Source organism: Chrysemys picta, chromosome 5, assembly GCF_011386835.1.
Source record: "Chrysemys picta bellii isolate R12L10 chromosome 5, ASM1138683v2, whole genome shotgun sequence".
NCBI lineage: Eukaryota > Metazoa > Chordata > Testudines > Emydidae > Chrysemys > Chrysemys picta.
Window position 1 is genome coordinate 93,260,221 of NC_088795.1, and position 17,295 is coordinate 93,277,515.

The 17,295-nt window shown below is 42.8% G+C and overlaps 1 protein-coding gene across 2 annotated transcripts in view; it reads right to left on the reverse strand.

Moving 5' to 3' along the window:
- The window catches only part of CWH43 (cell wall biogenesis 43 C-terminal homolog), a 51,715-nt gene extending 45,148 nt beyond the window's left edge, over window positions 1–6,567 (reverse strand). For both annotated transcript variants that reach the window (XM_065598048.1, XM_008163634.4), the window contains exons 1-4: window positions 6,398–6,567; window positions 3,927–4,118; window positions 880–1,000; window positions 563–717 (exon numbers count right to left, since the gene is read on the reverse strand). In XM_065598048.1, the coding sequence (XP_065454120.1) occupies window positions 563–717; window positions 880–1,000; window positions 3,927–4,118; window positions 6,398–6,440 (511 nt within the window). In that variant the 5' untranslated portion in view covers window positions 6,441–6,567. The remainder of the gene's footprint in view (window positions 1–562; window positions 718–879; window positions 1,001–3,926; window positions 4,119–6,397) is intronic.
- Window positions 6,568–17,295: the final 10,728 nt, after the last annotated feature.

A 17,295-nucleotide genomic window follows, 5' to 3' on the forward strand; every position in this document is an offset into this window, starting at 1 on the left:
GTCTAGGAGGGAAGGAGGGAGGGGGAGCAGCGGCGCGCGAAACGGCCACTCGGGATCTCCCCCTCCCTCCCAGGTTTGAGAGCCTGGGAGGGAGGGGGAGCAGTGGCGCGCGAATCAGCAGTTTCGCGCGCCGTGGCAGCAGCAGCGGAGGTGAGCTAGGGCGGCTGGGGCACATTTTTAGGGGCGGCATTCTGGCGCCGGCCATGCCACCCCTAAAAATGTGCCGCCCCAAGCACCAGTTTGTTTTGCTGGTGCCTAGAGCCGGCCCTGGGGGGCACACAATGTGTGTATTGCTGCATTATTAATATTAGCAATGGGCATCACTAGCAGCATCCATGTACTACAGCCCATTTAAATGAAAAAAAAACAACGCTCTTTATTGAGGGATTAATTCTGCCAGCCGATGAACAGGTAAAAGAACCCTATAAAGTATACAAATGTATTGATGCATCAAGGCACAGTAGCTGATTTTACAAAAGACATTAATGTTTGCCTATATGTGGCATTAAGCCTTGGATATTGTCAGAAGTTTTTTTGTTTTTTTTTACTGTAATATGTTTACCTGCATAAATTCGCTCAACAGCTGCTATGAAACCCAACATCAGTATGATGGTGTTGGCAGTCTGACAGCTCCAGATTGGGTTTAGTGAAGTATACCAGATTCGGAGCACCAATAGAAGAATCTTCCCTAGTATGAATCCCCAGATCCTGTTGTACCTGTAAATACAGAATCAATTCTCGAGTACCTGGTGCATTTTGTAACAAGTGTTATAGTGACTATCAGGCCTTAGTTATTGCACAACTGATATTTAGTTCATGAATTTGTGAATAAAGAGAAGCCATTTACAGTCATGTAATTTTTATAAATATGGACAATACCTTTGTAAACTGTTTCCTGACCACCATGTTACTGTTTGAACCACGAGAGAGGAACAAACACCTGGAGCCAAGATCAGTATTCGGAGTGTAGCATTTGGAGCTTGGTATGAAGCTACACTTCCTGCAAACAAACACACACACTGATTTTAAAGGGCTGTATTTTCAAAAGAGATCAAATAATAATGATATCCTATGCATTTGTTCAACTGCACATACACATGTGAACAATACACTTTTAAATCATCAGCAGAAATGCACGTTGATAGAAAATAGGTATATTTGTTTTATAGAATCATAGACTATTAAGGTTGGAAAAGACCTCAGGAGGTCATCTAGTCAAATCCCCTGCTCAACACAGGACCAACACCAACTAAATCATCCCAGCCAGGGCTTTGTCAAGCCGGGCTTTAAAAACCTCTAAGGATGGAGATTCCACCACTTCCCTAGGTAACTCATTCCAGTGCTTCACCACATTCCTAGTGAAAAAGTTTTTCCTAATATCTAACCTAGACCTCTCCCACTGCAACTTGAGACCATTGCTTCTTATTCTGTCATCTGCCACCACTGAGAACAGCCTAGCTCCATCTTCTTTGGAATCCTCCTTCAGGTAGTTGAAGGCTGCTATCAAATCCCCCCTCACTCTTGTCTTCTGTGGACTAAATAACCCCAGTTCCCTCACCCTCTCCTCGTAAGTCATGTACCCCAGCCCCCTAATCATTTTCGTTGCCCTCCACTGGACTCTCTCCAATTTGTCCACATTCCTTCTGTAGTGGGGGGACCAAAACTGGACGCAATACTCCAAGTGTGGCCTCACCAGTGCCGAATAGAGGGGAATAATCACTTCCCTCGATCTGCTGGAAATGCTCCTACTAATACAGCCCAATATGCCGTTGGCCTTCCTGGCAACAAGGGCACACTGCTGACTCATATCTAGCTTCTCGTCCACTGTAATCTGCAGGTCCTTTTCTGCAGAACTGCTGCTTAGCCAGTCGGTCCCCAGTCTGTAGCGGTGCATGGGATTCTTCCTTCCTAAGTGCAGGACTCTGCACTTGTCCTTGTTGAACCTCATCAGATTTCTTTTGGCCCAATCCTCCAATTTGTCTAGGTCACTCTGGACCCTATCCCTACCCTCCAGCATATCTACCTCTCCCCACATCTTAGTGCCATCTGCAAACTTGCTGAGGGTGCAATACATCCCATCATCCAGATCATTAATAAAGATGCTGAAGAAAACCGGCCCCAGGACCAACCCCTGGGTTACTCCGCTTGATACCGGCTGCCAACTAGACATTGAGCCGTTGATCACTACCCGTTGAGCCCAGATTTCTATCCACCATATAGTCCATTCATCCAATCCATACTTCTTTAACTTGCTGGCAAGAATACTGTGGGATACCGTATCAAAAGCTTTGCAAAGGTCAAGATATATCACATCCACCGCTTTCCCCATATCCACAGAGACAGTTATCTCATCACAGAAGGCAATCAGGTTGGTCAGGCATGACTTGTCCTTGGTGAATCCATGTTGACTGTTCCTGATCACCTTCCTCTCCTTCAAGTGCTTCAAAATGGATTCCTTGAGGACCTGCTCCATGATTTTGCTGGGGACTGAAGTGAGGCGAAACCAGTGCTCAGGGCGGGGGCAGTGCACAGAGCCTCCCTGTCTGCCCCTACACCTAGGGGCCACAGGGACATGCTGGCCACTTCCGGGAGCCGTGCAGAGCCAGGGAGCCTGCCTTAGCCCCGCTGCACCACTGACCAGCCTTTTAATGGCCCAGTCTGCAGTGCTGACCGGAGCCACCAGGGTCCCTTTTCGACTGGGCGTTCTGGTCAAAAGCCGGACGCCTGGCAACCCTAAGGCTTATACACTGGCCCCAGTTCCTTACTTCTTGCAAAGGGGACCCTGCCCTTTGCAGGCCTTCTCAAGTCTTCTCTGGTGTGGGATCAAAAGGAACTCTAAATGTCCCAGCACACTCGAGAATAACTTCTTCCCAGAGCTCCTCTAGGGGGAAAACAAGGCCAACAGTATCTTACTTCAGGGGCTGTCCGCACAATGGTTTATTGAGCAGTCCTTCTGCATGGGCTGCTGAATTGGGCGCACTCTGTCAGGTTTACCCTGGGAGTTCACTGCACTCCCCATAGGGCTGGGGTGGAGATCTCCTGGATGTGAGTTCCCCCTGTGGCTTCAGGAGTTGCTCCAGCAGTTTCCTGCTCAGGGTGATCTCTTCCCTCAGCTGACTGCAGTTTCTTCCTTTTTAAAAGCCTCTTCCCTACATCTGCCATACACGATCAACAGGGGCAAGGCTAGTCTCGCACACTGGGCTGCTCTGGCACCTTCCTCATCAGTGTGGGGTCTATATACCCCTTCACAGAGGCGATATGATAGAGATATGCAAAACAATTAATGGTATGGAGAAAGTGAACACAATGTCCTGTTTACCCTCTCTCCTAATACAAGAAGGAGGGGACAATCAATTACACTGAAAAACAACATTTAAACATGATCAGTGAAATACTTTTTACCCAGTTTTAGCTAATAAACCTGCAGAAATTGTTTGCCACAAAATATCACTGAAACCAAGACTTTAGCAGTCAGAAAAGGATTAAACATTTATATAAAGAATGAGAACATCCACAGTTAAATAAATAAAAATAATAAAGAGGGGAAATAAACCCTCATGCTTCAGGGCATAAGGCAGCTGCTAACTGATGGTTAGGAAGAAGCTTTCCCCTTGAGCAGATTATTTCATAATTGTCCGTCATTGGATTTCTTTCACCTTCCTTTAAAACATCTGGTCCCTGTCTGCTGTCAGAGACATTGTACTGGTGTAGATAGACCACTGACCCCATCTGGCATGCCAATTCTTTTTTGTAATAGAGTTTAAAAAGCATTTTCCCTACAAAGTCCATGTTAATGTGTTTTCAGGGTCACTTAAAATTTAAGACAGTTTGGAATGTTTAATCTTGCACCTAGACACTATGGTGATGGGTGTATTAGAAATACTTTATATTGATGAAAGGTTAAGCAAACCACAAATTATACTTACCAACCATAGTCAGCCTTAGCAGAGCTAGGATGTACTTGTTGTTCGCCAGTTTCCATAAAGGACTGATTATTAATAATACTGGAGAAAAGAAAGCTACAGCAAAAGCTTCCAAACCAGTAAGTGCCAATATTTGTAGAGGAAAGTAATATATCATGGGTGGAAGAGCATGGTAGAGTGACCAGGAAATGTAGCCTAAAATAAAGAAAAAATTACATTATATATTTCCCATATCATGGTTAATTTGAGATTACCTGAAAAGTACTGCTTAGAGTTCAGAAAGTTGAACTTTAACTAGATAACAATGGCTTTTCTGGAGAGAAATATTTTCTTATTTCTTATTAAATAACTGTATTTGCCATAAAAGCTAGAAGGCTAGAGAAGAAACAATTAACAGTTCATCAAATCAGAAGACACATTGATGGGCAGTTGGCCACCCTATTTTACCTTCAAACTGACAATTTTTCTACCAGACAATCAATGCAGACAGATGAAGAAGAGTCATACCATGGACCAAGGCCTCGATCTTGCAAACAGAATCTGTTCAGAAGCTCTGCACAGATGCAGGGATCTGTACCAGCAGATCAGACAGCAGGATCAGGGTCCAGTGCCTGAGTCTAATGGTTTGATTTACACCAACCATACTAAACAGGTAAAGAAATTCTGTGGGAGTGTGGCACTGACATTGCAGCTGCCCACAAAATGTAAGGCCCCAGTCTTACAAACACTTATGCACATCCTTTACTGGAAGCAGGTGAAAAGTCCCTGACTGTGCCTAAAAGATGAAGAAGATTCAGATTGATAGGAAACAGTTGAACGCCATAGGATGATCTAAAAATATTTTCCAAGAATTATGATATTAGGTGTATAAATTCCAAAATTATCAGTGTAATAATTCTATTCTATGGGGCAAGTTCAATTCCCTTCATTTTCACCAGGCTTAAGATGAAGCAGCATAACCCCTTTTTTTAAAAAAGCGATATCGTAATCAAAGTTATTAGTAAAAGCATGTTTACCTACCCATTAAAACTAAAATTAAATCTACTTTTCCCTGAGGCATGCTGTTTTCTTTTTACATTTTTCACAATTTGGAAGTGCTGTTTTGAGGGGGAGGTTCTTTGTTTTACTATTTGTATAGTCAATGTCACTTCCAAGTTCTCACACACCAGTATGATTCTGGTCACAAACTCTGCAGGAGTCTTTTTATTGTTATTATTATTATTTCCATTGGATTCTTTTATTTTAAAGTACCTTCAATAAACATTATCTGTGGATTTTAAGTTTCTTAAAAGCTGAGGGTTTTGTTTGCTTTTTCTAAATTTGAAGCCATATTTGAACTTGACAGAATCCCATTCATTCCGTTTTTATTTTTGAGCAGCCCAGGAAGAAATAGACCATAATCATTTGTATAATAACACCATGAACACAATATTCCCTCTCCCCCCATCAACTAGATCAACATTTTTCTTTTGCACGCTCTCTCTCATATGTTCTCTGCAAGTTGCTAACTACTAAAACAGAAAACTAGCTGCTCCCTGCGATGAGGTGGTAGAGGAAAGGCACGTATTTGCACACCAGTTTGGGCACTTTCCCCCACACAGTGCTGCCATGAATATTCTGCACACATAGTCATAGACTGATGGCCTACTTAGACCTATTCTGAAAGCTTTCAAATGATGCATTGTATCTTTCATCTAAAGCCGTTAATGTACTCTGTCAACCTTAGAGATGATCACTGAAATATAGCCACCTCTGAGGTGAACACCACAGTAGAGAGTAACATGAGACACAAACAGAAGCCTTACACAATTTTATTTCTGTTAATTCTGTACACTACAGGGTTGTTGTTTTTTCAAAACATAAAACTTAACCTCAATTGGCTTTCAGGCAATAGAAAAAATCCAGGACAGCCAATAAAGAAACCTAGTCAAGTGACTCACATTGATCTTGGTTCTGACCCTATGAAATTAGGGAATGTCAGAAGAAGCAACTCATTCAAACCACCATCCGGTAAAAATATTTTTTTCCTCTCCTAGTACATTTCGTGAGCAGTATTTAAAAAGCCACCAGTTATTTCCTCATTGTAGGGGGTATTGTTTCTAGTTCTTTGTCTGAAATCACTCTGAAGTCAGGACAATTTGAATAAGGTAGATGATTTTAAATATCTTATCAAAACACCCATAGAAACTATTCCATTTTCAAGAGGAAAGACTTTAAACACTGCCCTTAACATTAGTCTCAAAATGAGGAACTTTCTCTCTAGCCTCAATGAGTGAGACCTGGCAGGTGTGAGCTGGAAGCATTAATCTCTCAATCTCCAGAGCACTTTGCTGCAGCAATGTCCTTTTGACAAGATACCCATGTCTGAGAGCTAACCACAAGCTTCAAAAGTAAAATGAATTAAACAAGAGCATAAGAAACTGTTAGCAATGAATTAAACATCTGCACTCCTGCCCAGAGTCAGAGACACCTACCCAATAAGGTTTCCATCAAAATTTCTTTCCAAAGGAGAAACATCGCTCCAGAAAAAGATGCTTTTCTTTCTTTTAGGAAACAGGTTATATCCCTAGTGACTGAAAAAAAGGAAGCTCAACAACTAATCCTCCTCCAAGCTGACTGCTGCACTGTGAGTGCCAGCACCACCTGCTGCGAGCCTGCTCCCCTGGGAGAGGCAACAGGAGGAGGGCTGAGCGCAACAGCACCATCTGGTGTAATAGGGAATAAACGCTACTGCTGCTATTTCGGTGGCAGCATCCCAGCTTGTGCAAGCCATTAAGTTGTCACATTGACCACAGGTAGGAGCCTGGAATTCCGCAGAAATCATCCAATGTTTCCTGCTGCCTTTCCCCAAGGTACACCAGCCCCCCTTGCATTACTACAACTACTATTGCTAATGCTCATTTGATTCTGAGACAACCCATTTTTCACTCTTCTTGCAGTCTCCTCCTCCTGTCCACCTCCTTCAAGTTGTTGCACCATGTTTTTTCTCCAGCTGGTTTTGCAGGTTATGGAGTTTTTCCATTCCTGTCACTATTGCTTTGGGTTAAGTAAAACAAAGAGCACACACCCTCAGCAACTTCTTATCTTTAAGCAGAAGGCAATAAAGTTAATGTGTAAGCAAAGTCTGAATGAGCGCTTCCCTGACAGCTAGCTGGGGAGGTGAAAAGGCTTCATGTCCAGACTGTATTTACATGAACACACTCACTCTGCCTAGGTATCCGACAGACAGAACTGTGTTGCCAAAGTGACCCACTGTGTTGCCAACTGTGTTGCCAAAGGGTGGATGTGCTCCACTCCCAATAACTGATGAGGAGGTGTCAATACTAAGAGAGGGAAAATTGCTTTTGTAGTGAGCCAGCCACTCCCAGTCCCTATTCAAGCCCAAATTGATGGTGTTAACTTTGCAAATGAATTGTAGCTCTCTTTGAAGTCTGTTTTTGAAGTTTTTTTGTTGAAGAATGTCTACTTTTAAATCTGTTATTGAATGTCCAGGGAGATTGAAATGTTCTCCTACTGGATTTTGTATGTTACCATTCCTGATGTCTGATTTGCGTCCATTTATCCTTTTATGTACAGACTGTCTGGTATGACCAATGTACATGGCTGAGAGGCATTGCTGGCACATGATGGCATATATTACATTAGTAGACGTGCAGGTGAATGAACCCCTGATGATGTGGCTGGGTCCTATGATGGTGCTGCTAGAGTAGATATGGGGACAGAGAAGGCAACAGGGTTTGTTACAGGGATTGGTTCCTGGGTTACTGTTTCTGTGGTATGGTGTGTAGTTGCTGGTGAGTATTTGCTTCAGGTTGGGGGGCTGTCTGTAAGCGAGGATTGGCCTACCTCCCAAGGCCTGTGAGAGTGGGAGATCATTTTCCAGGATAGGTTGTAGATCGTTGATGATGCGCTGGAGAGGTTTTAGCTGGGGACTGTACATGATGGCCACTAGTGTTCTGTTATTTTCCTTGTTGGGCCTATCCTGTAGTAGGTGATTTCTGGGTACCAGTCTCGCTCTGTCAATCTGTTTCCTCACTTCCTCAGGTGGGTATTGTAGCTTTAAGAATGCTTGATAGAGATCTTGTAGGTGTTTGTCTCTGTCTGATGGATTAGAGCAAATGCAGTTGTATTTTAGCGCTTGGCTGTAGACTATGGATCATGTGATGTGTCCTGGATGGACGCTGGAGGCATGTAGATAAGTATAGCAGTCAGTAGGTTTCCAGTATAGGGTGGTGTTTATGTGACCATCACTTATTTGCACTGAAGTGTCCAATAAGTGGATCTCTTGTGTGGACTGGTCCAGGCTGAGGTTGATAGTGGCGTGGAAATTGTTGAAATCCAGGTGGAATTCTTCAATAGCCTCCTTCCCATGGGTCCATATGATGAAGATGTCATCAATGTAGTGTAAGTAGAGGGGGGGCGCTAGGGGACGAGAGCTGAGGAAGCGTTGTTCTAAATCAGCCATAAAAATGTTGGCATACTGTGGGGCCATGAAGGTACCCATAGCAGTGCCGCTGACTTGAAGGTATAAATTGTCCCCAAATCTGAAATGGTTGTGGGTGAGGACAAAGTCACAAAGCTCAGCCACCAGGTGTGCTTTGGCCTCATCAGGGATACTGTTCCTAAATAATTTTAACACCATCAATTTGGGCTTTAATAGGGACTGGGAGTGCCTGGCTCACTACAAAAGCAATTTTCCTTCTCTTGGTATTGACACCTCCTCATCAGTTATTGGGAGTGGACCACATCCACCCTGACTGAATTGGCCTTCAACATTGGTTCTCCACTTGTAAAGTAACTCCCTTCTCTTCTTGTGCCAATATATATTTATGCCTGTTTCTGTAATTTTCCCTCCATGAATCTGAAGAAGTGGGTTTTTTACCCACAAAAGCTTATGCCCAAATAAATCTGTTAGTCTTTAAGGTGCCACCGGACTCCTCATTGTTTTTGTGAATATAGACTAACATGGCTATCCCTCTGATACTTTTAGTATAATTTTTTATGAGTGATGTACCTGAATATTTGGATGCTAATATTTAAATTATATTGTTGAATCTGTTAACCTTAATTTGGGATATTGCAGATTATGTCCTATATGTATTTTATGACTTTTTAAACCAAACTTTGTACTTTGGGATATTTTAAGCATTATACCTAGATGCATAGACACTCTTTCCTTAACTTGTGTATTAGATCATTTTAACATTTGGTTTAATACAAAAAAATTAAATTTGACTGCAGGAGTAATGAAATGTTATCCTTATTGTATGAGTAAAGGGCAGCAGAACTGTACTTAACGTGTCCTAATTCAGGGGTTCATCCTCAATTGAACTGAACACACTAAGCAGGGATGCCAGACTCCTGTGAAAGAAAGAGGGGGTGGGGTCAGGAATCTCTCTCAAGAGGTGTAGGCTCTGCCCAAGAGTCCTAGGGATGATTTAACCTGCCCATCCCAACTGTTCCAAGATGGAACTAATTAAGACTCCCTTAGGAGTCTTTTGTTTTGTTAAATGATCACTACAGTTGAAATCACCTGTTGTGGGACAGTGTTTCTGCACAACCTGCTTCAGCAATGAAGTTCCCCCACTAATTGCTGAAAATCAGTGAGAGCTGCATGGAACCATAGGTGCCGACACCGTGGGTGCTCTGGGGCTGGAGCACCGAAGGGGAAAAATTAGTGGGTGCTCTGCACCCACTGGCAGCCAAGCTCCCCACCCTGCCCCACCTCACCTTCGCTCCGCCTCCTCCTGAGTGCGCCGCATCCCCGCTCCTCCGCCTACCTCCCAGTGCTTACCGCCGCCAAACAGCTGTTTGGTGGCGTAGCAAGCTCAGGGAGGGAGGTGGGAGGAGCGGGAACATGGAGTGCTCAGGGGAGGAGGTGGGGCTAGGGCGGGGATTTGGGGAAAGAGTCAGAATAGGGGCAGGGAGGCAGCGGAGTTGGGGCGGGGAGTTTGGGGAAGGGGTTGGAATGGGGACGGGGCAGGGGCAGAAGGGGGCGGGGCAGGGGTGGAGTCGGGGCAGGGCCGGGGGCAGAATGGGGTTGAGCACCCACCGGCGCGAGCAGAAGTTAGTGCCTATGCATGGAACCTCAAGAGACTGACCCACAGAGGTCACAATAGAGATGCAGATGGCAGCAGAAGGTGATGGTGTGCATCGGTGACAGCTGGCAGGGCAGCTGATGGAGCAGAATGCCAAGCAGCCAGTAGGGTGGCAACATCAGAGAAGCACTCAGATGGTGGAGTGATCCAGGTGCCTTCTCCCCTCCCCCCATCACCCAGGTGAGTGGTGAACTCAGATAGATGCATCTCTGCCCTCTGGGTCACTGACAAGGCCAACCCCTGAGAGAGGGCTGTGGTGGAGGGAGAGGAGAGGGACCCATTAAAGGGATTTTAGGTTGTTGAACACAAGAACCTGAGGCAAAAGACATTGCCCAACGTACACAGGGTGGGTGTTTTATGTTTATGAATCCTGTTTGCAGTGTTTTCCCAAATTAATGCCAGGGGACTTTCCTCCTTTCATTAAAGGTTTCTTTTCTACACTCAGACTCTGTGCTTGTGAGTGGGGGGAAGTATTGCCTCTTGCAGGAGCCAAAGGGGTGGTGTGTAATTTTCCCAAGTTAATAGCTCAAGCCAGTTCTGTGTTGAAAAGGAACCCCTAGATATTGAACCCAGTCCCGGTTGCTGCCGACTCCACCTGGCAGAAAGGTTACGAATGCAAGATTCCTAAAGAGTTTTCAGAAATTGTTTTACAATTTATGGGATGACCCCAAGGTGTCAGGTAAAACAATTATGGATTACAGGTGGCCTCTCCTGTCTTTCCTTCCTGCATGCTAGAGAGGCAGCTTGTGAGCTCCTGAGACTCAAATCACTGACAGCGTCAATATAATATTGAGAAATAATTATGGTTGTTTTATAATATCATGTGAAGTGTGTGTATGTGCCTTTGCCCACATACTACTGTATGTCAGAGGTCCAATACTGTGCTAAAAGCAAATGGGGATTCTTCCTTAGCTCTACTGGCCAGGACCTCTGCTTTTGGAGCAGGAGGATCTGCGTTCTATCTCTGCTTTCACTGGAAAGTTCTCACTGGTCATGGTGTGCAGCAAAGTGACAACCATGAAATCATAGGTGGCAATAGATTTGTTACAACAATCAGTTTGACAAGTCCAATCACTTGGGCCAAGGAGGTGGTGTTACAGTCACAGCCAAAACCATTAATTTACTTATGGGCTCATCCAGTTTACCCTCACCTATTATACCTGCTGCGACCTTGTGTAGGGAATTAATAATATCTAGCTCCTAGATTGCTCTTGGAGATCTACTAATGAAAAGGAGGCTAGTATCATTAGCTCCATTTTATAGATGAGGAAACTGGGGCACAGAGAGGTGAAGTAACTTGACCAAAGTCACTCAATAGGCCAGTGGTAAAGCCATGAATAGAACCCAGGTTTCTCAAGCCCTACTCCAGTGCTCTCCCCGCCCCTTCCCTTCTTTTAACTTAAAGGCTTGCTCCTACCAAGAGGACAACATGGGTGGGGCCTGGGTTGATATCAACGGGGAAAGTGCTAGTCTTTGCCCACGCTATTCTCTTTTCAGAATCAGGTCCTAGGATTACACTAATATTTAACAGTATTTTCTCCACTCCAACACCTTCCCCAGCTTCTCTGCACATTCATTTTCTCCTTTCGCTCCTCAATTTAGCTCCCCTGAACATTTCTAATCTCTTAAAAAATACTTTATCTCTTGAACCCCAACAACAGAGGTACCCCCTTCTCCTATTGTTTTTGTATGTCTCTACACTCTGGGTCCCTACTGTGATTTTGCACTCCATATGTTTTATGGAAATATGCTTATGAATGTGAATATGATGCAACTGGAATATGCTTTATGCAAAAGGTCTCTTGTAAGGTATCATAACAAAGGTTATAACCTACTGAATATATTCCTCCTATTTGTATGTACGTATCATTCTTGTATCTGAAGCTAGAAATATGAAGTATAACTCTGAGGTCCTATTGTAATTATGAAACGTGTGGGCCACTAATGGTGGTTTAGAATCTTGATGGCTCCCATTGACTAGGACAATTGGTTGTAAATGGCTCTGTTTACTTACAAACCTTCCTGTGTACGTGTGGGGCAGCCCAGAAAGAATGGAGGCCGGGGTCTCACAGGACATCTGATCATGTCACCTGATACTGGAATCCATCTTAAATCTGGTACTTTTCCATTTAGAAGGAGGGGTGGGGACCCAGAGAGACAAAAGATTCCCACCTTGTGCCAAATCTATAAAAGCAGGTGGAACAGAACAACGGTGGCTGCCAGTTATGAGAACACCCCTACTTTCCACCTAAGATGTCTGCTGGAACTAAGAAGGACTGTACCAGGGGAAAGAATTGGGCCCAGACTAGGAAGGAGTCTAGTCTGTGAAAGAAGCTTATTGGAACATCTCTGAAGGTGAGATTTTACCTGTAAACAGTTTCTTAATGTATTAGGCTTAGACTTGCATGTTTTTGCTTTATTTTGCTTGGTGACTTATTTTGTTCTGTCTGGTATTACTTGAAACCACTTAAATCATACTTTTTTATACTTAATAAAATCACTTTTGTTTATTAATGAACCCAGAGTAAGTGATTAATACCTCGGGGAGCAAACAGCTCTGCACATCTCTCTATCAGTGTTATAGAGGGTGGACAATTTATGAGTTTACCTTGTATAAGCTTTATACAGAATAAAACAGATTTATTTGGGTTTGGATCCCATTGGGAACTGAGTGTCTGGGTGTTGGAGATAGGTGACCTGCTCAGCAGTTTTTGGTTAAAGTCTGCAGCTTTGGGGGCATGGACCAGACCTGGGTCTGTGTTGCAGCAGACTAGCATGTCTGGCTCAACAAGGCAGGGTTCTGGAAGTCCCAAGCTGGCAGGGAAAATAGGCAATCTCAGCACATCAGGTGACAGTCCCAAGGGGGTCTCTGTGACTGAAACCATCACACCTACATTTCACCCATTTTTAGTAGCTTGGCTTCACACACTCCCCCCAACTCGCAGTTTTACTCTCCATTCAGCCACCACCTGTAGCTTTTTTTCTATGTAAGGGAGAGATCTGGGGAGACCTTAGAAAATTAAGGTTATTCACAAGTTACCTGTGGTGAGGCCAACTGTACATTAAAAACACAGGGGAATAGTTTTAAATCATAAAGGCCCCAATATTGCAAGATGATCTCTGTGGTTGTGAGTTTCTGTACCCATATAGAGTCACGCTGACTTCAAGCTGATCGGTAGGAGCGTGAGGGTCAAATTATATGGATAGGCTTGCAAGATAGCCTAAGTATGAAAAGTTGCTAGTTCTCCCAAGTGTGAGGTGTTACTAGCTCTTGGGCATAGCAGCACTCAAATACCACAGTGAAGAGCCTGGTATAACTAGATATACAGATCATCCTGTGCATGTATTCAGAAAGGTGTCAAAAACCTGGAAATATGGGGCCTGATCTTGAAAGGCTCCAAGCACTCACTAATACCATTGAAGTCAATAAGAGTTGTATCTCTTAGGATCAGGCTCAGAATTTTGATCTGTTGGTAGTGAGTTTAACTTCAGAGTGAATCTTTAACTAGATTACCAGTTGTAATGGGCACTAATTAATCACAAAATGAAAGGTTTCGGAGTTTCATTATAACAACAAGGTCACTTTCCCAGAGGAGGAAGTAAGATATGATTAACACTTGGTTGTAAAACTATTATTTTGTGATGATTCATAATTTTAAAAACCTGGTATCATCTTGATAAGGCTTTTGTGAATATATCGTCAACTCAAATATTCAGTTATTTTATTACTATGATATTTGACTTATTCCCTTTTTTCCTCTGTCCTTATCTTTTACATTAGTTAACATTCAAAGAGTGCTGGTAGATTATTTTTAGATTAGACCAACTACCAGTGGTTTAAGACTGAGGAATCAATAAAGAAACTTTATAGGTTGTCAGAGGCGCTGAGCCCCCAAGGCTCCAACTAACTTCAACAGGAGTTGTGAGTGCACCACACTTCTGAAAATCAGGCCCTAATATGTTATTAATTTTCATTATTATCCAAGCCATATGATTCTTGCAAGTATGGCTGGTATATTTCACTAATACTATTATAATTTTCTGACATTCTTATTGCTAATGCCTTTTCTCGTATTTTTGCTACTATGAAGATGCAGTAATGGCAACATAGTTTGGATGTGAGAGCAATCTTTCTCGGCTCCTGTTTCCATCCTCTTCTGCTTTCCTGCTCCTGCTTTGTGGATTGAAATTTCTCATATTTACATTCATTCCAAATTTGCATTTTGGGAAGGCTAAAAATAACTGGTCCAGCCAATTTTGAGTTATGTTGTAATAGAAAAAATAGGTTACAAAGAAAAACCTTGTGTGCATTTATACTCAAAACCCTGAGTTTTTAATTACAATATGGCACAGAGAAAAGAGTTGCAACTATGTGCACCAATTTTTTTTTTACTATTGAAATATATAGTGTGGCAAACCCAGGACAAACAGCTACAAAGGGGGGGGGGGGTTAGTAATCAGTCCCTCGGGGTTAAAAAGGCCTCTCCCAAGCCACTGAAGAGAGAGAACCATGGGGAAATAAGGTTCAGCTGGACAAGGGGTTACTAGGGAAGTAATTAGGTTCAGCTGGCTCCAACTGCTTGGGACCTTTTTAAACCCTCCCTGGCGTGGAAGGGGATGGGAGAGAGAACCAGGGAAGCCATCAGTAAGTTAGGAGTAGCAAGGCTCTGAACCCTTCCAGCAAGGAGGGCCACACTCTGCCCCTAGAAGGGAAGATAAACAAGCACAAGGGACTGACTGAGGGAAGGAATAGCCAGACCCTGTGCTACCTTCAAGGATTTACTTTGCCCAAGCCTGGGTCTCCAAGGCTAAAAAGGACTGAGCCTGCTGAGGAGAAGAAGGTACTTTGCCACAATAGTTTACTTAAGTAGTATTAATCTTTATATAATCCCCCATATAATCTGCCATTTTTAACCTCTCATTTGGGGTAAAAAAAATCTCATTCTAACTGCCTTTACAATATACATTTCTAAGGCAAGGCAAAAACTTCATATTTAGAGAACTAGATTAAAAACACCTGAAATGTCTTGAAAATGAGATATCATCAGCAGTAAGTGCATATTAAATCAGTTTTGTGGCCACAATACTATGGACAAGTTTGTTCCATACAGGTAAATACTAGTCTCACAATCAAGTGCTCCATAACAGGGATCTGTTCTTTAACATCTTTTAATGACCTAGATGTAGGAATAGAGAGCATACTTATCAAATCTGCAACTGACACGAAGCTGGGGGGATAAGAGTTTGCAAACACTTTGGAGGATAGAACTAAAATTCAAAGGGATCTTGATAAACTGGATAACTGGGTTAGGCAACAAAATGAAGTTCAACAAAGACAAATGTAAGGTGCTACACTTAGGGAAGAAAAAACAAATGCACAAATACAGAATGGGGAATAACTGGCTTGGCAGCTGCACTGCTGAGAAGAATCTGGGGATTGCGGTAGATCACAATCGCAATGTGAGTCAACAGTGTAATGCTGTTGCAAAAAAAGCAAATGGAATTTAACAGAGGCATAGCATGCAAGTCACAAGAGGTGATAGTACTGCTCTACTCAGTCTCAGCTGGAGTACTGTGTCCAATTTTGGTTACCGCTGTATAGAAAGGATGTAGAGAAACTGAAAAGGATCCAGAGACAAGCAACAAGGATGATCAAAGGGATGGAATGCAAGCCATCTAAGCAAAGGCAGAAGGAACTGGTTGGAAAAGAGATTAATGGGGTGACATGATAGCAGTCTTCAAATACTTGAAAGGTTGTCATAAAAAAAATGGAGAAAAATTGTTCTCTCTTGCCACAGAGGGCAGGACAAGAGGTAATGAGTTCAAACAACAGCATAGCAGATTTAGATTAAATCTCAGGAAAAACCTCTTAACTGTAAGAACAGTAGGACAATGGAATAAAACTGCCTAGGGAAGTAATGGAATCTCCTTCATTGGAGGTTTTCAAAAGGCATCTGGATAGCCATCTGTCTTGGATGGTTTAGACACAACGAATCCTGCATCTTGGCACAGGGTTAGACTAGATAACCCTTGTGGTTCCTTCTAACCCTATGGTTCTATGATTCTATAATCAATTTGTGGACAAGATCAATTGGTCCATGGTATAATGGAAATATACTGAAGAATGTTAAAAGGAAAGAACAAATTATTTAAAGCAGTGTTTTGCAAACTCTGCGGGTTATGACTTATCTCTGAGTGGGAGAATCACAGAGTTTAAATTTCTAAAATTTTAAAATGGAAATTTTGATATTATATTATAATACCTGGTTCTATACAAAGAGAAAGTGGTTGCTGTCTAAAATTTACAGACAGTTACTACTGGTATTTGAGATATTACAACTGTTTTCTATTCTATGTATAGGCAAACAACACAGTATCTCAGAAAAAACTCTGCAGTATCTGTTGATAAATGATAACTTTTCACTGACAAGCATCTCCTGTGTTCTGGAAGACATGAATAGGTAATAGTTGCATAGTGGACATGTGAGACGGGGGCAGAGAGAGGGAGCACTGTTTATGAAGCTGCCGGTAGAAACTGTTGTAACGATTAGGCCTATAAATTTACTCTAATTGTGAGTTCAACTGTGAAGACAACAAGGAGTCTGGTGGCACCTTAAAGACTAAGAGCTTTATTTGGGCATAAGCTTTCGTGGGTAAAATCCTCACTTCTTCAGATGCATAGAGTGAAAGTTACAGATGCAGGCATTATATACTGACACATGGAGAGCAGGGAGTTACTTCGCAAGTGGAGAACATGTGTCAGTATATAATGCCTGCATCTGTAACTTTCACTCTATGCATCTGAAGAAGTGAGGTTTTTACCCACGAAAGCTTATGCCCAAATAAAGCTGTTAGTCTTTAAGGTGCCACCAGACTCCTTGTTGTTTTTGTAGATACAGACTAACACGGCTACTCCCTGATACTCAACTGTGAAGAGTTAGTGAAAGTTCACAAAATGTCACAATAAACTTTAATAACAAATATTGATGGGAAAATGTGTAGAAAGGAGACAAAGACTGAGTCTAAACAAAGGGGCTTTACTGATATAACTCAAGGACTGTGTTGAGACCATACTTGGTAAATAAGAATGGAACCAGAAGTTAATGGACTAAACTTGTCATGTCAGAAATTAGGCCCAAGAAGCTTTGGGAAGGCAAAGGGAAGCATGAAGCTGGGTGACTGAAAGAAAGGGATGGAGTGAGCATCACTATCATGGCTGCCACCTCCACCATCTCCTGGGACCCTAGACTTTCTTTGTCCTGATCCTGAAAATT